General features: G+C 39.5%; 2 protein-coding genes and 1 long non-coding RNA gene across 4 annotated transcripts; 2 read left to right on the top strand and 1 right to left on the bottom strand.

The window, feature by feature from the left end:
• The first annotated feature begins 862 nt into the window (after positions 1-862).
• Positions 863-15,054, top strand: mtmr9 (myotubularin related protein 9). Its single transcript, XM_085431706.1, has 11 exons — positions 863-939; positions 1,331-1,515; positions 4,745-4,853; positions 5,007-5,132; positions 5,231-5,404; positions 6,850-7,067; positions 7,968-8,129; positions 8,225-8,366; positions 8,473-8,693; positions 8,939-9,090; positions 13,130-15,054. The coding sequence occupies exons 2-11, from the start codon at positions 1,334-1,336 to the stop codon at positions 13,291-13,293; spliced, it is 1,650 nt and encodes a 549-aa protein (XP_085287832.1). The 5' UTR covers positions 863-939; positions 1,331-1,333; the 3' UTR covers positions 13,294-15,054.
• Positions 15,055-15,894: 840 nt separating this feature from the next.
• LOC146691749 (uncharacterized) lies at positions 15,895-17,992 on the bottom strand. The gene is made up of 2 exons (XR_014915093.1): positions 17,620-17,992; positions 15,895-17,010 (listed from the first exon to the last, which is right to left on the bottom strand). It is a non-coding gene; the product is annotated as an uncharacterized LOC146691749 (long non-coding RNA).
• Positions 17,993-18,256: 264 nt separating this feature from the next.
• On the top strand, positions 18,257-24,083 carry tdh (L-threonine dehydrogenase). Of its 2 annotated transcripts, none has more exons than XM_085431707.1 (9): positions 18,257-18,395; positions 19,929-20,123; positions 20,478-20,520; positions 20,641-20,711; positions 21,386-21,535; positions 21,642-21,814; positions 22,032-22,122; positions 22,534-22,803; positions 22,919-24,083. In XM_085431707.1, exons 2-9 carry the CDS (start codon positions 19,937-19,939, stop codon positions 23,056-23,058), a joined length of 1,125 nt encoding a protein of 374 aa, XP_085287833.1. In that variant the 5' UTR covers positions 18,257-18,395; positions 19,929-19,936; the 3' UTR covers positions 23,059-24,083. The 2 variants fall into 2 exon arrangements, with proteins under 2 accessions (XP_085287833.1, XP_085287834.1); XM_085431708.1 differs by lacking the exon at positions 18,257-18,395 and adding an exon at positions 18,895-19,272.

Here is a 24,083-nt window from a genome sequence, read left to right on the forward strand (position 1 = left end):
TATAGCAACAATTGTCAACAACAGTCACACCAAGTTGCTTCATGTTGTAAGGTAAAGAACCTACAATATTAGAAAGAAACTTCTATTACCAGATGAGCTCCTATAAGGAAGCAGTTGGAAACTGAGGGAATGACAATCTCTCTGTTAACAGGAGAAATCTCCAATGGAAACAGACTCAATTAGACAGGAGAGAGAGAGCCAGAGTTTAATAATTGCCAATAATTAAATTGAGTAGTGTGTGTAAACCCGCAGGAAGTGAAAAGAGGTACGTGATTCAGTGCATCATGGGAAGCTTCCCAGCAGTCTAAGCCTATTACAGCATTACAAAGAGATGGCTCAGGGTCACCTGATCCAGCACTAACTCTAAGTTTTATCGAAAAGGAAAGTTTTAAGCTTAATCTTAAATAACATGTCTAAATGTATAACATGACTCACAGCACATTATTTCACCGGTACATTATGTACCCGGTGAAATCAGGGCAATACTGTTTAGACTTCTGAAAGCCAGAAATCTCTCAAACGTACTCCAATGTCACCACCTAGTGACCTTTTTTGATATTCTCGGTAGACCCCAAACACACAGACACTAAAATGAAACAGCCTTTCACGGATTTTCAGAAGCCTTGTGGATGAACCACTGATCTGACGCTGCCTCCAAACCACTAAACTCTAAACTCATTCACTATGTTGCTGTATGTATGTTTAAACATACTTATATATAATATATGGACATTATAAGTTCTTCGGGGACTTTACAGATTTAAAGTATAACGCTAATGTTAAAAAACAGGAGAGCACAGAGTCACTTCCCGTTTTAGATGAAAATTGCGGAATTTGGGATGCAAAACTGAGCCGAGAAAAGTCGGTTGTTTCTAGTCGGCGTGTTTTTCTTAACGTACCAGCATCGACCTGCGACCAAATAAAAGAAAACAGTGTCAGGTAGTTGTACGATAAATCTTTTTAGTATTGATGAAAAACGCTCCTTGTTGTTTTTAATATTTATATTACACGTGATGTTTGTGCTTTGGCTTGAGTTTCGAAATGTCGGCCGTTTTTTATGGCAAATTGTCCTCCTTTCTGTCACGATTAGCCTGCTAGCTGACGTTAGCGGTTTAATTTCCGGAATAGAATAACTTTATCAAGATGACCGATTTTTGCAGTACTTTTTCATCTTTACTGTTAACCGACATGGACGTACACAATATATGTCTCATATATGTCGACAGAGGTTGCGCTGGCCTGTCTTTACAATAATAGTAGCATGACCTAACCAATAGCGTTGTATTTATGCTTTAAAATCACCGCGGCTGTTTTCGTTCTGTCTGGTCAGATTATGGAGTTTGCAGAGCTGATAAAGACACCCAGGGTGGACGGGGTTGTCCTACACAGGCCTTTCATGCCTACTGTGGAGGGGACTCTGTGTTTGACTGGTCATCACCTGATTCTCTCCTCCAGACAGGACAATACGGAGGAGCTGTGGCTGCTTCATTCAAACATTGACTCGATAGAGAAGAGGTGACAGCGTTGTGTTATTGTTTTTCTAAATGACTGTTATGTAATCTCTTTGTGAAAATGGTACATCACCTACCCTAAATAGATGCAGGTCAGTAGGGCATGCATTTGTTAAAATCCGTTTGAGTTCCGCCTGTTTTTTAGTGCATGCTGCAGATCCGATTATTATTTATTAATAGTGTCCATATGCATAACTTGCTTATAGTTAAACTGGTTAGAGAAACTAACATTAACTGGTTAAAGACACGGGGCTTGTAGTGGCAAAGAATTTGTTTTTCTTCACTGCCATTTCTGGTAATTGTACCGTTTTTAAACATTTTATGTTGGACACAAAATCAGGTTGGACACACAAGCCTCAGGAGGTTTGCCTAGTACTTAACTGTCAGTTTCTATTACAGTATTGGCCTAATAACCTGCAGACTACCTTAAGGTTTAATTTTAGGTTTTGGTATGGGCTTTCTAAATGGAGGATAACTTGGAACAGTGGTAAACCTTCCCAAGAGTGCCTAGCCGACCAACACTGACACATCCAGGAGGTCTGAATAGACACAAGATCAACCTTTAAAGAACTGAAGGCCTCAGTTAAAGCCAGTGTTCATGATTTAACAATAAGAAAGATGCTGTGCAAAAATGGCATCCATGGGAGAGTTCCAAGGTGAAAAATCACTGCTGACCAAAAAGAACGCAAAGGGCTTGTCTCACATTTTATAAAAGATATCTTGATGATCCCCAAGACTTTTGGAAAAATACTCAATGGACTAACGAGACAGAAGTTGAACCTTTTGGTAACATGGCATTTTATTTAAAAAACAAAGTCATACCAACAGTCAAACACGGTGGTGTTAGTGTGATGGTCTGAGCTGCATTGCTGCTTCGGAATCTGGATGGCTTGCTGTAGGGATAGGATAAGTATAAGCCATAAGGCTTCAGCTAGAGCTGGGCGATAGAACGATAACGATATGTATCGCGATATAACTTTTACTCGATAGAGAAATTAAGCTATCGCGATAGACCTCGCCGCTCTTGTCCTCTTAAAAAAAAAAAAAAAAAAAAAGAAGGTCAGCCAATCCAAATTAGGTAGCGCAGAGCCGAACCAATCACAGCCGCAGCGTCACGTCGCGTGACTTGTTACGTACAGCACAAGTGCCAAGCCGCACGTGTGTTTGTTTGGGAAGCAGCCAGCGGGTAATGGAGCCAGCGCGTAATGGAGGAAATGAGTGTGCCGACTAGAAAAATCAACCGAGCGTGACCGAAGAGAAAACAGATGATGGTTCCAATGCCGGAGAGATTGTCGAACAGAAGAGCCAAAGAAGTTCCGTAGTGTGAAGGTATTTCGGCTATTTCAAGTCTGACAAAAAACAGAGTAGCGTGCACTGTAAATTGTGCCGAAAGCAAGTCTGGAAATACAATAAACTGGTGCATGCGTCACACTGTGCGCCACGTTATTGTTTCGGTGAAATGAATTTCTACAATACTGTTAATTCTACTCTCTGCAGTGTTTAAATGCTTACATATACACACAGTTACTGTCCCTCCACACAGACGACTCGGTTCTGCTTCTATGCCGCAGCTTTGTTTACTTTTTCCCACCGAGGCTTCTAGACTTCTGATTGGCCAACATTTCTGCACGGTTAGGAATCTAGCGCCACCTGCTGCTTTGGCATGTTCATAGCAGCGTTTTCCTTCATTTCTGCCTTTATGTGTGGACGGGATTAGTTTTTTAAAACGAAAACGGAAAATCTCCGTTTTCAAAAATACCCGTGTACGTGTGGACGTAGCCTCAGTCTCTGACTGGAAGCGCTAATTCGTCATTCGGCTTTTGTCAGACTAAAGTAACTGTTAAAACTGTTTGAAAAGCTAAGCTATACAACAAGGAGAGATTGAGAATTTCCTTTTAGTTCTCAGTTTATTTGATATTGACAAAAGTTAGTCAGTTTTGTCTGTTCTTCTGTAAAACAAACTAAGATTTATTTTTAGAATTAATATTTTGTTTCTAAGTGGAATTGACAATTTAGTCTGTTTCGTTTGTTCTATTTTGAAACTTAAACGCTTTAGCGGCTGCCTTTTGTGTAGTTTGCAATATTTGCCTTTTATTTATCTGAAAAAGTCTCATGTTCCTTAAGTACATCTACCCTGTTGAACTTATTATGGGAAATAAATATTTAAATAAAAACAAGCTGCTGATTATTTCACATTTTACTTGTGAGCAACGGCACATTTAAATCTTACAAATATAGTTATTTGGCTTATATCGTGATAGATATCGTTATCGCCTGAAATGAAAAAAACATATCGTGATATGAAAAAATCTCATATCGCCCAGCTCTAGCTTCAGCCTATTCCTTTTTCGGTTACTGTTTGAGTACTTTTATGTAAAATTATAATCTGTTGTTGTTGTTGACTGAAATAAAAATTTCAATTTCAATTTTCAAATTTATTTAATAAATTCCCCACTACCCAAAAATCCTGAAGGAAAATGTTCAATCATCAGTTCATGCCCTGAAACTCAAGCACACTTTGGTTATGCACCAGGACATTGGTCTGAAACACACAAGTGTTCTGAAAGACTCATTGCCAGTTATCACAAACACTTGATTGCAGTTCTTGCTGCCAAGGGTGGCAAAACGTTATTAGGTTTTTTTAGATGGTGCCAGGTAGGTTTGGATATCCATTTCCTTTAATAAATTACATCATTTTAAAATGGCATTTTGCATTTACTCAGGTTGTCTTTGTCTAATATTAAAAAATATTTGATCTGAAACATTAAAGTGTGACAAATATGCAGAAAAACCAAACAAAAAAACGAAGCAGGCAAATACATTTTCACAGCACTGTATTGTCTCTTTCATTGTAAAGCAAATGACTCATAAATCCTCCTGCCTTTCTGACTGAACTTCATGCAGATGCCTTCACATTAATCCATTAAGAATGGATTTATGCAGCTCATTGTACTTGGATACTGGCCAATCCACTCTTTCATCTGTAGCTGGGGCACGTTGCTGCTTAGAGCTTACGTACTGAGCACTGAGTACTGATACTGCCTTTAATAACAATCACTGAATCTACAGTCAAACTAAAAGTCGTTTCAACGATTCTTCCAGAAACCCAACATGACGATAACATAGAAATTACACACAGAAAGCCGAGCTGTAGGGCTCAGAGTAGTTCACTGATACTCTGTGTTTGTTCATGACATTCATCCTCTTTATTGTGCTCACCTTTTAAATTTTAGATTTGTGGGGTCTTTGGGGCACATCACTGTCAAATGCAAAGACTTGAGAGTGATTCAGCTTGAGATCACTGGTATGGAGGAGTGTCTCAACATTGCCAGCTCTATCGAGGTAAGAACAAAGGCTCCCCGTCGGAAAGAGAGTGATTATTTTTAGCTACGCTATATTTTTCTCTCAGGCTCTCTTTGTTTTTGTCATGTCAAGTTAAATTCTGCATGTGATTAATATTGTGAATAACAAGTCAATGTTTTCATTCCTCTCAAGGCTCTGTCCACTCTTGATTTAGTCTCCCTGATGTACCCTTTCTTCTACCGGCCAATGTTTGAAGTCATAGAGGATGGATGGAATTCATTTCTTCCCCAGAATGCCTTTAAAGATTTGGAGTCCATGGTACGTTTAGGTGACATTACAGAGTAATTCAATTTGAATCAGGGTTATTGGACCTTTTTTTGTTTTGTTTTCTCCATCCCCTCTACCGCACTTTGCAGACAGATGAGTGGAGGCTGAGTGAGGTCAACAAAGACTTCAGCTTGTGTCCGTCATACCCCCCACTAGTGGCAGTACCCAAAGATTTTGATGATGAAACGCTGAAGAAAGTAGCTACTTTCCGTCACGGTGGCCGTTTTCCAGTACTTAGCTACTACCACAAGAAGAACGGCATGGTAAGCGCAAGGAAAAATAATTACTCTGCCTTTGACCGTCTCTTTTGCTTCTCATCGTTTGTGTTTTTGAACATTATAGCTAGGGATGGACTGATCCAATATACAATACCGGTATTGGTCCGATCCTGACCTAAATTACTGGATCGGATATTAGGGAGAAATAAAAAATGTAACCCGATCCATTAAATATAACAAAAGCACCTCACGAAACTTGCAAAATGGCTTAACCCAGGTAGTGACTTTAGCACGTGGGAGCAGTATGCGTCACGTGATAGTGCGGCTGTTGCGTGGGAGACCTGTCGGTGGTCTGGAGTTGTTTGTCACTGAAAGCATCTGGAGCCTCGCTACGTGCTGCCAAACCAGTATTTCACCTCTGAGCAAGCTGTCCCAGATAAGTAAAGCAATTGTGTAAGTTCATCTCTGAATGTTTGTAAAGCATTTTTATGTTAAGCTTAACAACCGATATATGGAGCTTTACTTTGGGAAAAAAAAACCTGTGTTGCAGGCAAAACAGTTCCATGGTTCCCAAAAAACTATGAAAAAACATTTTTTTTCATACTTATGTTTTGTATAGAAATTACACAAAAATCAATCTCAGGTTAAATGTGATTGAAACAGCTTACACTGACATCCATCTTGATAAAACATGAGTGTCATGAAGGCGTGTTTGCATTCATTTGCACTGCTTTCCACTCTGGATGTCTATTTATGCTAAGCTTTAAGTATAAAAGGGTCCATTCTACAACCCGTTTTTTTTGTTGTTGTTGAATATAAACATTATTTTGTGCTGATATTGCACTTCCTTTTTTCAGAACCAAAGAGTTTTTGAAATTTGCATAAAACTGCATTTTAAATTACTTTAAATACTTAGATTTACAGATCTGCTGAAGGTTTAAATAAAAAGATAAGTATTGCTGAAATGCAAAATATTTTGGAAGCGGGATATTTTTTGCAAGTGTAATAGAATAGCTTTAGTGTTTTGTCTTTTTAAATTTGAGTATGAACTGTTGGGAATAAATAATTTTTCACTGCCTCAATAATGCTATGCTTTTTTATTAGTAAGTGTTATAAAGTTATATAGTGTAGTATTAAGTGGACACAGCCCTGAAAATAAAAGCATTAGACCATGTGTCCTTGGGGAGTAGAAAGCTGCAGACTCTCGCTCATGCTGGGAAAATGCAGATAAGAGGGGACCATCTCTAGTGGAAAGTTACTGAGACACTGTTGTTTAGACTAGAATGAAGGAGCTTCTGTAATAAAACTGCTAGACATATACAAAATGCAGCAAGATATTTAAAAAAAACAAACAGTTTTTATTGATCATAAAATAGAGTATATTGGATTCATATCAGTATCGACAGATATCCAAATTCATGATATCGTATCGGACATAAAAAAGTAGCCATCTCTAATTATAGGGGCTGACAAATCACTTCCACTTCCAGGTGATGATGCGAGCAGGACAGCCACTGACGGGCACCAATGGGCGACGGTGTAAGGAGGACGAGAAGCTGATCAACGCCACTCTGCGGCCAGGAAAGCGTGGTTACATCATTGATACACGTGCTATCAATGTTGCTCAGCAGGCCAAAGCCCGAGGTGGAGGGTTTGAGTTGGAGGCCAACTACCCACAATGGAGGAGGATCCACAAGGCCATTGAAAGGTGATTGGACACTTAGATATTAAGAAGACAGTAACACTTTATAATACGACCTGTTTAGAGTCTGTTGCATTGCAATTCCCTCGTGATTAAATGGAATTTCAATCTATTTTATTAGAAATTAAAATGTCATTATAATTGCCTATAAATGCTTAAAGGTGGGTTCGCTAGAATACGGGGTAACAACTCACCTTTATACAGGAAACAAAGGAATAATTATACTGTAAGTACATTTAAGTAGTGCCTGAATTCTGGCAGTTTTGCAAGAAAGCAGCTTGGGTTGGATTATGGAGTTGCTTAACCTTGCCTAACTAACTGCCTAACAGGAACAGAGACACTCTTTTTACTGTACACTCCTTTTGAAAGTTTTGCTTGAAAAGTGAGTGTGAAAGAAAAAAATACTTGGCTTCATCATTCATCATTATACAGTTAGATAGACAAGCAGATTTTGAAGGTATTTGTTTTTTCTTGTAAGCTGATAAGGGAGATCACGTCTTAAGGACATTTGAATAATAGAACGTCCATCATGCACATCAACATAAAGAATATTAAAAAAAACAAAGATGTAAAAAGCATGATTAACCCACTCCATAATATGGCACTGAAAAGTGCAACTTGTGTTTTTCTGCAAAATTACCAAGAAATTGTACAGCTTAAATTTACTTGTGTTTAAATTCCCTGTAAAAAGATGACTCGTTACCCCTACTTTTAATTATTTTCAGGTAAATATAATGACAATGTATTTTCAAATAAAATACATTAACTTTTAATTTAATGAAAAGGGAATCACACCCTTAGTTGTGGGCTGTATTGTAAAGTATTACTGAGAAGACTAGATAAAGTGGAAACTGATTGAAATGCATCTCATACTTTAAATGATCTAAATAAATCTGTTTTTTGCAGGTATAATGTCCTTCAGGAGAGCCTGATTAAGTTGGTGGAGGCATGTAACGACCAGTCCCACAGCATGGACCGCTGGTTAAGCAAGTTGGAGGCTTCCAACTGGCAAACTAATGTCAAAGAGATCCTCACCACGGCCTGCTTGGCTGCCCAGTGTATTGACAGGTCTGTTTTTCATTTGGTTGTCCTCATGTCCCAGTAAACATAAACTCGAAAAGCAGCGAGCAGTGACAGACTGTGGGCTTGTGTGTTTATCTCAGGGAGGGAGCGTCAGTGCTTGTTCACGGTACAGAAGGGACAGACTCCACCCTGCAGGTCACCTCCTTGGCTCAGATCATCCTGGATCCCGGGTGCAGGACCGTTAAAGGCTTTCAAAGCCTGGTAGAGCGGGAGTGGCTCCAGGTGAGCTTAGATGCACTGTTTAGAGCCAAATGTTGTCTTTTCTTTCACCTTCTCCTCCACAGTGTGAGTGTTTCCACTCATTTCACCTCTTTGACTGCTTACACAGGCTGGTCACCCTTTCCAGCAGCGCTGTGCCCAGTCTGCCTTCTCCAACAGCAAACCTCGCCATGAGGCCCCTGTCTTTCTTCTCTTCCTGGACTGTGTGTGGCAGATCCTTCGCCAATTTCCCTGCTCCTTTGAATTCAACGAGAGTTTCTTGGTACTGCTTTTCGAACACGCCTACGCATCTCAGTTTGGGACATTCTTGGGCAACAGTGCAGCTGAGAGGTAAGATAGGAGTTGGCTGATGTAAGACCTTCAGTTTATGTCAGGGCTATGCTTTCAGCTGTGTGATGTGGGTGTCACCCTACGTAGTTTAAGAATACATCATTTGTTATTATTTGTTGTGTTGCTGATAGTTAGGTCATGCAAAAATCACGATGCTCTCCCTGCAGCTGTGAACCACCTCTGATAAAACAGCCGTGAACCAGTTTTCCTGTTGGTCAGTCTGACACATTTCTGTCTTTTCACAGAGCCAGACTGTGCTTGCCTGAAAAGACTGTGTCCCTTTGGTCATGGGTGAATCGGCCGCAGGAGCTGGAGCGTCTGACCAACCCACTTTACGAGCCCAACAGTCTTGTGATCTGGCCATCTGTGGCCCCTCAGAGTCTGCTGCTGTGGGAAGGTAAGAAACAAATATATTCGTAGGTATCTCTTAAGAAGAGGGAGAGGAGGTAGAAGGGAGGTCTGGGTGTCTGTACAAAAGACATCTGCCTCTGTGATCCATAATAGATGGATAGATAGAAAAATCAGCAAATTTCATTTTCAGACCTTGTTTCCTTTTTTATAAAAGAAAGTTTCCTAAAGTGAAAAAAAAGGAAACGTGCTGGATAATTTTAAGTTTTAAAATAATAAAGTACACATAAAGTTTTGTTTGCAGGTTTTAAGGGAACATTTATAGCTGGGAGTATTTTTTTTTTAAATTTAATCTTTATTTAAGTTTCAGCTGTATTTATGTATTTTTTATACATACATTAAATCCAACTGTTACACTGAGTGTCTCATTTACAACACGAAAGCAATTAAATGGCAAATGTTAATATTCTTCATTGAAAGCAGTCCAGTGAGACCACATGCTGTACATATTTTGCAGTTTTGACTCATGCTTTAAGTTTATTCTCAGTCTGAAGATGGAGTAGGTTAATATCTAAAAACCCACCATGAGGATCAGGTGATAAAACTGCTGTTGTAGCCGCAGGTACACGATTAGAAATTGGGCGTACTCACAATTACAAATACACATTTGCTCACTCATACGTTCTGAAATCTCACCAGTAGGGGGCAGCATTGATTTGAGCATTTGAACCCTGAATGACCCTGACAGCCACTGGGACCCGAGGACCAGCTATTTGTGCTTTCCAAGGTTACAAGCATGAAGACAAGTATACATACATTATACAGGATTTTTAAAAAATATTATCAGCAAATAATTTTAGATAAATAAACAAAATGTTGCACGTCAATTTATTCTTTTTACAGTCACCTTTGATCTTTAGTAAAGATAAGCATTCAGTCCCATGATTATCCAATAGTGAACAAACTGTTGGTTGCAGCTTTGTCATGTTGTGTACAGCTACATGACAGGTGAGGTATGTGATCAGTGCTGTCTGACCTGCCACCTGAAACTCAGCTAGATGACTCAGCTGAATTTCATGTAACTTGGTGGAGAGGTGGTACTTGTGCAGAAGTTTCCGGTATAGCTAGCATTATGAATCATTTTACAAGAAGAGGTAGAACACACTTTGGCATTTGGGAAATTGTTCAAAATGCTCCTGAGGTGTGTCCGTGACATGTTCAGCCTGCCTGTGTGTCTTTTTACAAACAGTTTCCTCACTGAGAGGCAGTGTGATGATATTATGGTAAAGCATGAGTAGCAAAATGGTGCTAAATAAAGAAGCACTGATACAGGCATACAACCACAAAATCTGTTGTGGGTAATTTAAAGTGCTGTTTTTTTCACAAGTGCCTTTTGGCATTAAACACAAACATCATGTATCAGTGGAAGTTATATCAGAATATCAGTGTATATAAATGTGATCCTAAATCTTTTTAAATTAAAATTATTTGATCATTTTACATGATCGTTTTTATTTAAATTGCCAGATAAAACCAGCTTTACCAATGTTAGCATTATATCATCATTGTTTTTGGTTTAAAATTATTACTTTTTTCACATTTTTCACACTTTTTAAACCACTGACAATTCAATTCAATTCAATTTTATTGAAATGACAGTGTACTAATTTGATTTTAACAAATTCAGAATGAATATGTAAGTCTGAATTTGTCTAAATTGTGAATTTGAGTGACTGCAGTGAAACTCTTAATTGATGAGGGTTTTTTTTCCCCCACAACTTTAATAATGGTGGTTATTCTTATTCTTAACTATGGTTGTCTTAATGTCAGTGGGTTCAGCATAGTGCAACAAGTACAACAAAGCCCTGGGGAGATCTGTGTTAGACCATTCATAAAGAAAAGTTGGGGGAGGGGGAATCCAGACCAACTAGAGGTCATTAGGTTCATGCATTTCGTGCATGGGGCCTCTCTTACTGCCTAAAGCCGTTCACGCTATATGAAGTGGAATGCATAAGAACTGAGTGGAGCACGTGATATGCAGCTCTTTCATAGAAAGTGACGCACACTCCTCAGCCCACCTTAAAAGACCCAATGGAAGTCCTGAACTCTAGCTGCTGATGTGGACACTAAAAGAAACTGATGGCGTGTGTAAAATCTTTACATCCCAAAAGTTCTGTGTAATTCTTAGCGAAATAATATTGAATAAAAATAATGGTTTAATTGAAAAAACAAAAAATGCACTAAAATAATGTTGTTGTTTTTAATTGGACTGCAGTTTGATCACTTTAAAGGTGTTGAGTAAAAATGTGGAGGTTTTAGTCATTTTATTTGTGTCGCACATTTAAGAACAGCCGACTTTAAACTGTTGAAATTAAATTTTAAAAAAATAGCTAAAAGACATGTAAGAGTTAAAACACTGATAAACATGACTTTTAAACATTTTAAAATCCAGTTAGAAAAAGACTTTACAAATACAAAGGAAAGAAATGGAAAGCAGTCAACACTATTCACAAAAGACACAAATGTTATAAATTCAATATAATTCCAAAAAGTTAATGAGCAAAAGGATTTCAGGATTATTTCTGAATTACACGGCTATAACTGTGTAATAAAATCCAGGACTGGTGAAATGTCAATTAGCCATCTTGGGCTTTTCTGTGCGGAGTTTGCATGTTCTTGGTTCTTGGTTGGGCGATAAAGCCTCAAAACTATGTAATGGTATTTCAAGGAAATTTATGATAATAATTTCTGATAATATAGAGGGAAAAAAATTGTGCATAGGGTTTTTCACGGTGATTGCAACTTGTGGGTAGAAGGATTTATTTATCAGCACAAACTAAACGAAGGGCTTTTCCGTCCTTCTTTTCTGACAGTCACTGATGACACAGCTAAGTGTCTTAAAACATCATCAGTAAAGCTTATTTAAAAGAAGAGTAAAAAATGACAGGGTTTTTTTTGTTTTTTTTCCCCAAAACATGAAATTTACAATATGATGCCAACGACCTAAGATGCAAAGAAATACTGGAAATATTGCTCACAGTGAGCAATATAGAGACAAAGTAAAAGCAGTAAGGCTGAGATGGGTTGGACATGTGCAGAGAAGGGATAGTGGGTATATTGGACAAAGGATGTTGATAATAGAGTTACCATGCAGGAAGGAAAGAGGAAGACCACGAAGAAGATTCATAGATGCAGTGAAGGAGGATCCACTGTGGTGAGCCCCTAAAGGGATCAGGCAAAAGACAAGATTTTTATTTTTCATTAAAGGTGAGGAAATTGGGTAAAAGCAAGGCTTTAATGTCAGCTAAACAACAAGAAATTCACTGAGGGATCAGAGGCAAGTGTGTCTAAATAGCAGTAAATAAAATATATCAATGGGCATTTGGAGTACAGGTCCAAGTTGGCTGCAGTTAATTAATTGTTCCAAATATTGCGTAAACATAGGGATGCATATGCACATCCTTCCGCAGCCACCATACATTTCACAAGTATTTTGTTATCAATGACCCAAACTTAAAAAGAACTAAAATAACTGAGATCTTATTGAGTAGTGCTATCTACAGACGTGTTACTGGGTTCAGAAACCTCAGTTTGTTGACACACTGGCTTTCCTTATGACTGACAAGTAAAGCGATGGTTCATTCCAGTCATACAGCTCCTCTGTGTTTACACCTGTTTCTCTGCCAACAGCCTCCAACCACCATTAAGATCCAGTGGTTTGGTTTTTTTGCGCTCAGCACAAACTGTGTGAACTGTTTTTCGAGACTGCTTTAAGTTTTAGACATGTCAGAATCTTGTATTTGTACTCCAACTCAAAGCTCCACAAAGAACCACATCCAGCACGATAATACACTTTATCTGTTAGCTGTTTGTTTTCTTTATCACAATTATGTGTGTATGTGTATGTGTAAGTATGTGTTCTCATAAGAAAGGTGCATGCTTTCCCGTTAGTGTACAGTGACTGCACACGCAACGCTTACATAACCTCTATCAAGGTTGTGAGACTGCAGTGTTTAGAAGAAACCAGAACTGGAAGAAACCAGTTTGTGAATTGTTGTTTTCTGATTGGTCCTGCTCTTCTGTGACAGGAGTGTTCCTTCGTTGGAACCGCTCCTCCAAGTGTCTGGATGAGGCCTATGAGGAAATGGTTCATATAATAGAGTACAACAAGGAGCTTCAGACCAAAGTAAACAGCCTGCGCAGGCAGCTGGCCCAGCTTGAAACTGAAGATCCTCTGCTGCATACGCCATAAAGAGAGAGAGACCTCTAAAAGTAATTGAGATGGTACATTCAAAAATCACAGACATCCCAGCTTTAGCTTCCCCTTTTTAAAACATAATGTAAGAAAACAACATTATTGTCAAGTTATTGTGAACGCGACTAAATGAACTTCAGTTTTGATGCTTTAATGAAAAACATTTTTATCATGGTGACTCATTGCAAACTACACTCGAGTAAGAGGAAAAAATTCAGAAACAAAAGCGCCGTCCTTATTAGCCATTTCTCAGAGTGCAGATAAAAGCTAAACCTCCCTTATCACACTGTGGTCTAATATCAGTGTACAGCCAGACCTGCACATGCCTACTGCTCATTTCTATAGATTGTGCTGTGACTGGGCGGCTGATTTCACTGTTGCCAAACCTCTTCAAACACCCACACTCGTACTTGCTGGCTTCCATTTCTATATACGTGATGTGTAAAAATGACATTGTGGACCCTTTTGTGCTTCTCAGCACTGATCTTGTGTAGTAGAGGATTAAAGGGGCATTTTAAGGACAGCTGGAGAAAAAAAGTGTCTCAGTTGCTACAGGGTTCACATATTTCGTAAAAGTTCTGCTGAATGTGTACACCATTAGACCGCTGCAGAGTAACTATGGCAACATATAGGGTGCTGTAAGGGAGCATGTGCTTTTGCTGCACATTGAGATGACATACTAAGCGTAGGTAGGGTCAGGCCAGTGAGGAGGGAGGTTTGTATAATATGTAAAATATCAGATCAATGCTTGACATTCCAGTATCACAGCCAGAATTTGCACAAACGATTTGATGTAACCACGTATAACAATAATCTAACGACTAGATCGGTTGCTGAGCATCTCTGACTTCTTGAGTTTAACATTCAGAACTGATGCACTTTGTGTCAAAAGCATTTCTTTATCTGTATGTACGTATACGCAAATCAATTTTACTCCCACTTTGAAAACGATCTCTCATCAGTTTTTGCCATAATAGATGACAAATGTCCAAATATCAAACAGGACAATATGTATCCAACTAACCTACACACATGTTACACTCCAAAACTCGTGTCTCTTCTGGAAAATGTACTTAATTGTCAGCTTCTCACATCCAAGCTCATACTTATCTCACGAACATAGGAATTATCCTAAACTTCAGCGGTCAGTAAAGCTGTCTGTGTCATTATGGCAAGCTGAAACCCGCAGCGCTCTTTGCTTATAGACCTTAGTTCTTTCATCTTTCAGTGCACTCTTTGGTAGTACCATTAGAAAAACATCATCTAGCGTTGTAAATATAAATATATTTTTTTGTTATTATGGTCTGGGATTAAAAATTAAATGCACTGCAGCCATCTTTGGCCAGTTTTGTTTGATTGCCTGTAACAAAGTAAATGATCTATGATTTATCTCGATGTCTGCTCAATACTAATGCTAATAATCACACTAAGCTTAACTTACTTCCACTACTTTGAAATGCTTTGACAAAGAGAAAGTTTACGTGTATATTTCATGTGTGCATGGATAGAACATTTCTTATAGTTGTGTGATGCCTAAGTGATTTTCGCTTTGTCAGAAAGTTGACAAAATTCAAAAATGTAATGTCACACAGTAGATAAATAATCGTGTCTGTTGTACTTTGTGCAATGCCTTACTGTAAAATCCAGATTCAAAATTATGTGTACATATTTGTCGCTGCTGATCAGAATGCTTGAAAAATCTAATATTGATTAAAATTTGTTGTTGTGATTTTTTTTTAAGTTTTCACGCCATTAAAAATCTGTATTACAACAAAGGAAGCGTTTCAGTTCTTTAATCACCACACAGTCTGTGCATCATTCAGTTTTCCGTGATTCAGTGTCACCAGTCTCATTAAGCTAGTTTTTAGGGTTTTTTGTTTTTTGTTTTAAGAAAACAAAGTGAAAGCCACCTAGTTGGCTGTAAATTGAGCATTTAGCAATAAAATATACCTATCCTACCCATACCAAGGGCTACCCTAATGTTAGCCCTTGGTATTTGAAGACCTTTTTCAAAGCCTCGGCTTCATCTCCAACTCTGTATTTTCAAACTATATGAGATGACTTGGTGGTGGATCTCACTGCCATGGAAGGTGGAAGACACTGACTTGTCTGAGATGAGTCTGAAAGAAGATGCGACACAAACGGTATACTGAGAACATTCACCTTCAAAGTAAAAGTTGGACCTTACTTGTGCAACCGACACATATCAAAAGGCTCAACTTTTACTTTGAAGGTCAACGTGCTCTGTTTACAGTTTGTGTTGCACTTCTCACATTTTCCGCTTTTGCAGACAAATCAGCGTCTTCCATGCAAATTCCTACTGACTGCAGCAAGCTGAAAGAACCAAAGCAATCACAGAGGGCTTTTCAGTGCAGCGTCTTATACTTATTTGTGAACAATTTCACGCTACTGACTACCAGCTACCACATGCAGAATACATGTTTTTCTGCAGTGAACGGGGGTTTCCAGGCTGGTCGGTCAGTAGGCCTGCGCGAGTGCAACGTCAGTAATTTCACAGCAACTGCCAGTAACCTCCAGTAACCAATCACAACCAGGTAATGAGTACACATTTAGTGTTGTATAATAAAAACAATAAAATCAGAAGGGAGGTGTTTATTGTTGAATTCAGAGATGAAGAGAATAGTACATTTGTTTTTAAACATACTCTTTTCTTTTTCTTTTTTTTTTTACAGTCTGACTTTCTTTTGCAGGAAAAAACATCGCCCCCTGCTGGCCATTAGAAATATTTCCACTATAAGGCATTTCCTCATTGACTGACACGTTGACTTGGAGGCTGTGTCCATCTTTTATATACAGTCAACAGGCCAACTGTTGACTGTCTCTCAACAGGACAACTTTTTAATGTAAACATGTCTGGGTCATTGTTCCATTATTTTCATGTGGACAAAAATCTGCTTTAAATATATCAGTATTATTTATTTTTTTCCCCCTTCCAAAGGTTCCAAATACCAGAAAGAAGTCCTAGAAAATATCCACGTTATGTACCCTGTCCTTGACAGTCTGTCCGAAGATTAGTAAACAGCACCCTGATAAAATGTGTTCGCATTGCTGTGACGACACAATCATCTGATGCGGCGACTGGGGCAAAAAATAGCCAAGGGTCAGCTGCTTCATAGGGAGAGATATCCATGTTGCAGTAAGTGTTTACAGTGCTGCTGGTCAGCCACAACTCTTCTGTCTGTATCATTAAGTCTTTGTGTCTATCAATACCCTAATTTCATGTTTATTACTCACAAGGGAACCCTTAAAATTCTCTTGAAGCAAGGAAGGATTTTGTGCATTATCAAGTAAGATTTTAGATAGAAACTATAGCTTGGTTTATAAGAGACTTTGATTCCCATTTTTAGTAGTGACACTGAGCTATGTAACCTCACAGCTATCAAGTGTCATGTTTGTCTCACATTTCCTGGAATTGCAGGTTACTTAGAAGATTATCCCAGTTTGCGGTTGAAAGGAAAAATATATTTACGATTTCTTTTTTCTTTCGAGAAAAAATTACATCTTGTTTTTCTTGCCAAAGATCAGGTCAACTTGTTTTTCAGGTAGCTGTTTCTTTCTCAGTCATGACAGGCATGGGGGTGTGCTCGCATGCTCCACTCATATTCCAGTGCAGGCCTTAAGCCCACCCTTTGCTTGCTCCATTCAGCAACGTCATCAGTCGTTCTGACTCGGCTCTATCTCCTGCAAACAAACCTGAAAGTCAAACAGAAAGTGTGTGCATTCATCATATCGTTCACTGATGAACATCTAGATTCAAATCAATGAGGCTGGAGAGCTTCTATTTTTTTTTTTTTTTTTAAATTTTGCCAGGTCACAAAAACTCCAGTGAAGCCAAGGATTTGGTGTTAAATGGCTTTTAAAGTCCATCCTGTAATCGTCCAATTTCTTTGATTGCAGGGCTGCATCGGGCTCAACACCTTGTTTTGCTTTACGTAGACGTCTGCTACTTCTAAATTGTGCACCATTCATATCCATAAAGACATGAGCGCATTCGAACTGTTTGCTTTCAGTATAGCGAAATGTGTTTTACTACACTGGTACATATTCCCATGTAGCAGCTGTGGTTGATGTGATTGATCTTGCAGAGCTTTTTTGACTTTTGAATGTTTTGGCATAAATCTAATGTGACCTTTTTGTTCTTGTGACTGATGACTTGTTTGCACCTTGTGCTAAACAGTCTGTATTTTCTCTCTGTTTTTCTCAATAGAAACAACTAGGATAACTGCTGAGACAGAGTTTTTTCCCAACTCGGGGATTAATAAAGTATTTCTTATACTTATCTTCACTTATGAAGACGCTTACCTGCTGGAGAGTGCTCTCTTGGATGCACAACTCGGATGTTGTGATGATCTACCCCACTGTTGCCCTTTGTTGAAGTTCAGTCCCTTTTATGTTGCTGAGCTCACAGTTTTTTAGGCACTTTAACTTTCACCTCATTTGACTGCATGTTGCAGATTCACAGCCACAACTTCCAAAAGGAAATTGAAAATCACATTTTAAACCCACTCCACTCCTCTTTTTACCCACTTAACTGATGAAGAATAGCACCTCACGGCCTTTCACGTCAACTGCCCCCTTTCTTTGGTCGCCTGAAAAGGCGAGGGCCTTATATCCTAAACTTTTCCTGCGATTTAGAGTGGACACTCTTGATCTGAAGCTGGACTTTGAGCCCACGTTCATCATGTGAATGCGACTGTCATGGTAAACGTGTATTTGCAACAGTATTTGCACGTTTGACACGATCACACCATCCCCTGCCAATGTGCAGGGGATGGTATTTTTAAGTAATGCATAAACCGCGTGGCCTCAGATTACGTGGATGCACAAAGATTGACCGGGCGTCGGTGACGCCACGGGAGGGAGTGGTCTGCGAGGGAAGACCGCACCTCCGGGTCTCCGCCAATCCGAGAGAAAGCCGGCTTCCCCTTAAGCAGATGGTCGTTGATATATAGCTTGAAGGCGCAGCTGAGCTGATGCAACACTGAACGGAGATAACACGAACATCCCATTCTCAAAAAGACGCAAATCGCAGAGGAGCTTTCTTTCTGTGTGTGGCTGTGTTAACTGCAGATTATCTGGTGAGTGCACCGATCCCGATATTTGATTTCTTTTACATTTAAGAACCCGGCCGTTTTTTAATTAGTCCTCTTTTCTAGGGAAATTTAAAATTTAATTTTAGGGAAATTATGCGCTTCGTGCTTCCACTCTTTTTTTTTTCTTTTTTTGAATCACGTGTGTTTAACCTTTCTATCCCGATCAAACCATCTCTCTCTCGCTCTCTTTTTTTTTTTTTTTTTTTTTTAAACCAAAGCAAAGTCCTCTTCTGAAGTGCAGCCGGTTGCTAAGTCACAATGACGTGCTGAGCTCAGACAGAGAAAATATTTAGGATCTAAAATAGTGGTTGCTCTCATTCAGAATTTCGTCCACCAGCAGCAGTTTTGCCTTCGTGGAAAAGCAGCTGCACATTGGAGGGTATGGAGATCAGTTACGCTGACGTTAAGGAATTAAACGATCGGCATGTCCCATAGAAAGGAGTCTTGGCGAGCTGTGGCGCGCTGCCCATATTAAACAGGGGGCTTATATGATGAGTACCTTAAACGATGTTGGCTCAATATTGAACAGCACATGCTCTCAGAAGGGGATAGGCCACAAGCATGATGGAGCGGGAGAGCGTGCTTTTGTGCAAAAGTAATGTTTTCATGCTTAATCCATGATCTCTGTTATTAATAATTTTATGGTTCAATATATATTTGTAAGAAAATGAAGGCAAACAAAATGAAAGCACATTCCGACTCTGAGTCCATGCCACCCTGATCTTGGCACCGTTTTCCAAGGCTACTGTATGCCGCTGTACGCCCCCTCTCCTTGATTGGCTCTCGTTGAAGGCAGGGCAGTACATATATACTCCAAAGTAACTCCGTTCATTCTTTTACTAGGAAGCTCTTTGAACCCTCGGTAAGTCTTTTCTGAAGTGATGCGTTGCGTAAAAGTCTAGACGTCCCGTAATGAACGACAAATTTAGTTTTATTGCGCTATTTTTGCATGAAGTAGTAGCTCAGTATGCTTAATTTTCTGCAGTTCTGTACCTTTCTAAAGATATGTGGTGTTCGTATTTTATAATGTTTTTAGATAGATAGAGTTAGAGTCATGTTGCGTTAAAGTTTTGCTCAACTTTGACTGTTTTGGTGTTTTTATGCGCTTTGATTCTTCCATTGCACTCATTTTCTCTGCATCATGTCATTAGCATGTCATTTGTTGCAATCCACGTGTTTTCGCTTTTGGTATGTTTTCTCTCATCTCAGTGTTTTCAGATGCGTTTGATCAATCTGCCCTTTAAGGGAATTAAAATAAAAAGTTTCCGAGTGCCACTTTTGTCGTTTAAAACTTGTTTGTCCACCTCTCGGAGCTTGAGGCTTGGAAATGAGCCGAAAACCTCATGACAAAAATGTTGCGAAGTGAGGCCACCAAATGATGCCAGAGTCTAATTAAATATAAATGCAAATTGGCTTTCATTAGATTTGTAGAGCTCTGCTAGACTTCTTTTTTTCATTGGAATTTACCAACCAAAGTGTCACCTAAAAGTAAACAGACACATTGTTCCCTTCCTCCAGGTACCAACATGCCTGTCGTGAGGATCTTCAGCAAGGTGGCCAAGCAGGCGTTACTCAGTACCCCAGGCTGTGGCTGCCAGCCCTTAACGGTGGCTGTACGCAACATCAGCTTCTCCCCTCGACAGGTGACCTCTGATGCCAGCTTCCATTCTGTGTCCTTCTCAGAAACAGACCACCCCAAGGTGCTCATCACAGGTACGTACGAAGCATCAGGTTTTGGTCTTTTGCAGCCATGCAGTTTAGTCTAATGCTTTAACAAAAAAAGGCCGTTTTAAAATGCACGAGGGTTAGAAAATATGCTGTTCTGGGACTTTGAGATCAGCGGGGTTTCTGACAAGTTTGGCAATGAGAGCTGAGAGGGATGCCATTAAAAAATAAAACGTGGGCGTCCAGTGCTGTGACCTTTTTTTCTTATGGCCACTCTCCTCCTGAGGTACTTCAGTCTCCATGGAAACTAAGCGCTGGTACTTATTAGCTGCTGCGCATCTGATTTGTGTATGGTGTCCTCAGATCACTCATAATATTTCCACCTCCCTCCAACCTCTGCAGGTGGCCTGGGACAGCTCGGTGTAGGCCTGGCCAAATTGTTGAGGTAAGGATTTTAATTTGTCCGAATATAATAAATGACAAGTTTTGTGTTGATTAGTAATTGTAACACTGCAGTTAAACAGTTTATTATAAGGCAAACTTTGTAACATTGGTTCCTTCGCAGGAAGAGGTACGGAAAGAACAACGTCATTCTATCTGACATCCGGAAACCTCAAAACAGCATTTTCCACAGTGGTGAGTATACTCACATATGCTATATAAAAATGTATACAGTTCAGATACACAAAAGATACTATATTAGCGGTGTTTAATGATTACGTTGCATAGCATATACAAGTACATACGAGACATTTTTTGCCCTTTTCTTTAACTTTTTCTCTCTCTATAAGCCCAGGTGTTACTGAAAAAGCCATGTCCAACTGTAATATTTGTAGAGTGTGCAGACAGTCTTTTTTTCAGTATGATGATCCTCTTTTGGGTGTATTGCTGACTAATGCCAGCCTTACAAAAAAAAGTCAGGGATTTGGCAATACAGGTTGTTACGCTTTTGAAATAAATCACAGCATATTGCGTCAGACTGAAATGGACACATTTGAATAGTAAAGTGTCTGCAAATAAAGCCTCTTGCTTTAATATTGATTTATCCTTTCCCTGTGCGTGTGTGTGTGTGTGTGGGGGGGTGTTAATAAATTTCTCTAAATCAACATTTGAATTGAAACTTCTTAAGTTACTTTGCTAACATTTAGTAATGATCAGAAGTTGCTTATGAACATGGAGAACATACAAATTCCGAAGTGTCCTATTGGCAGCCTGTACTGAAGGCTAGGGAGCATCCTTGACAAACAAGCGCAGTCACAGTGAAGGTGAAACAAAACTCTTTACAATGCTTATCCATCTGTCGCCATCAGGCCCCTTCATCTACTCAGACATCCTGGACTACAAGAACCTGCGGGAAATTGTGGTGAACAACCGCATCACTTGGCTGGTTCACTACAGCGCCCTCCTCAGTGCTGTTGGAGAGGCTAACGTGGCCTTGGCACGCTCTGTTAACATCACCGGTAAGTGAATTTGTAACCAATCTGTCTCATGTGGGCATAACGATGTAGGATGATGCTCTTGTTTTTCATGGGGCACTTGCTGAGCGTTTAGCTGTCTGTTTTTCAGGGCTTCACAACATCCTGGACATTGCAGCAGAGCACGGCTTGCGTCTCTTTGTCCCCAGCACCATTGGTGCCTTTGGTCCCACATCCCCTCGCAACCCTACGCCAGATCTGTGTGTGCAGAGACCCCGCACTATCTACGGTGTTTCCAAAGTACATGCTGAGTTGATGGGAGAGGTGAGAGCTCAGAGTTTAATCTAAACTCTTAATGGGCAAACTTGATATCAAAACCATAGAATGTCCTGAAAACTGATGATCCTCAGTGCATGTGCCTGTTTTTGTTTTTGTTTTTTTTCTTTTGTTTTCATCTATCATCAATTGATGACTGTTAAATCTAAGTTCATCTGAGAAGCTGCTTGTTCTAAATAGCGGAGTTCTTTCTGTTCTTTAACAGTACTACCACCACCGTTATGGGCTGGACTTCCGCTGTCTACGCTATCCTGGAATCATCTCTGCTGATTCCATGCCCGGTGGTGGCACAACAGGTAGGGTGGATTCAGACTACAGATAAGGTTACACTTTTAACGGTTTCTTATTCCTGTGCTGCTATCAAGTGTCAACTTTGTTATGCAACTGATCTATTTCAGAGTGTTGTTATGACTTGTTGCATTTTTTTTTTTTTTTTTTTTTTTCATGCCATCGCATAACTTGATCCGGTGTCTCCATATTTTCACTTGTTTGCTCAGCCACCACACCCAAATCCTCTTATCAGTTAGATTTTTAATTACAGTTTAGCTTTTCATAATCGCATGTTCCTCAAATATTTTACTTGGTATACTTTCTGTTTCTGCTGCATTTGTTACTTTCTTTAAGTGCATAACAGAGTTTAGATTTTTCAGCATTTCTGTAACAAGGCTCTTTTTGTTTTTGTTTTTTTTCCCCCCATCTCTGACCAGACTACGCCGTCCAGATTTTCCACGACGCAATCAAAACTGGCAAGTTTGAGTGCAACCTGAGACCTGACACAAGGCTGCCCATGATGTACATCGACGACTGCCTGCGTGCCACACTGGAGGTGATGGAAGCACCGGCTGAGACACTAAGCATGAGGACGTACAACATCAACGCCATGAGCTTCACCCCCGAGGAACTGGCCCAGGAACTCCAGAAGCAGATGCCTGAGCTGGAGGTCACATATGAGGTTGACCCTGTACGACAGGCAATTGGTAAGCAAGGCTTTGATTTCTTAAAGGAGAAACTTCTCATTAATCTTTGATATTTTTTGATGGTGAAAATCCTATAAGATAAACTGACACATGCTTTAAATCTGTTCCTTTTCAGCTGACAGCTGGCCGATGAACTTTGATGACTCCAATGCACGGAATGACTGGGCCTGGAAACACGATTATGATCTCCCAGAACTCGTTCAGACGATGCTCAACTTCTTTGGCTCAGAAACACGCATGGCTCGTTTTAACTGAGGCAACGCGGCATCAATCGTAGTATTTTTTTTAAAATGTTTTTTTTGTACATAATGTAAAACACTGACCAAAGAGAACAGAGAAACATGGCCTGTAAGTCATCATCATCCTCTCACTTCTCTGTGTAACATCAGCAGGGTCCTTCTTGCTTGCCACCGACCGGGCTTGTCTCAAATGTAATGGTCAATGAGGACTAGAAGATCCTCACCCCCATCCCTGGAATCTAGTTTCTCCACCTCTGCTTTGCTCTCTTTTATCCCTTTTCTATTTAGAGATTTGGGTGAGGGGCAGTCAATGAGTTGAATTGGTGTCAACATTATCAACCTGAAGCTGCGTTTAGATGAAACAAAGGGTAACTTGCATGCTGAAGAATTGTGCAAATTTTTGCAATATTTTCTGATGAATCTAGTTAACAAATGGGGAATGTTGCATTGTACAACTGAAAGCATTTCTATGTTTTTCTTTTGAAAACCCAAATGGTAAGGTTTTTTTGGGGGGGGGGGTTTTCCTGCTAAATTTCCATAATCTGGGAATTTTAGGCCTAAAGCTTTTGGGCCAAACTCAAGCAAGAGGTATACTCGTACACAAGGTGTATCCTTTGTTGCACTTTAGACAGTTGGATCTTAAAACCTCTCACAAATAAAGGAGCCTAATCACCTACAGGGATGAATACCTGATACATTGTATCCATTTTTTTTTTTTCAAGCAGTGTGGTGCAGGGATTGTTAAGAATTGTTTTTTCTTTGTATTCCATGACAAATTATTTATTCTGTTGGTGTTTTAATATGCGGGAGCACTTCTTAGCACTCTCTTTCTCTTTTATTTCCACATGTTGCTGTCCATGTTTGTTACTTCATTTTTAACATTAGGTCTTTGATTATTTTCACATGAAAGAGAAATGAGAGTTTAGAGGAGACTGTATTTGTGTAAAAGGAACTCTGATTGTCTTCTATGTGAATGTCTTAGCAGGTTTTGCCTGTTCATTCAAACAGCAAGCTTTGACAATAAAAAGAGAAATCGCATAA

This window comes from Copadichromis virginalis, linkage group LG15 (genome assembly GCF_057382275.1).
Source record: "Copadichromis virginalis isolate Kocher_CV1m ecotype Utaka linkage group LG15, C_Virginalis_male_GT1.1, whole genome shotgun sequence".
Taxonomy (NCBI): domain Eukaryota; kingdom Metazoa; phylum Chordata; class Actinopteri; order Cichliformes; family Cichlidae; genus Copadichromis; species Copadichromis virginalis.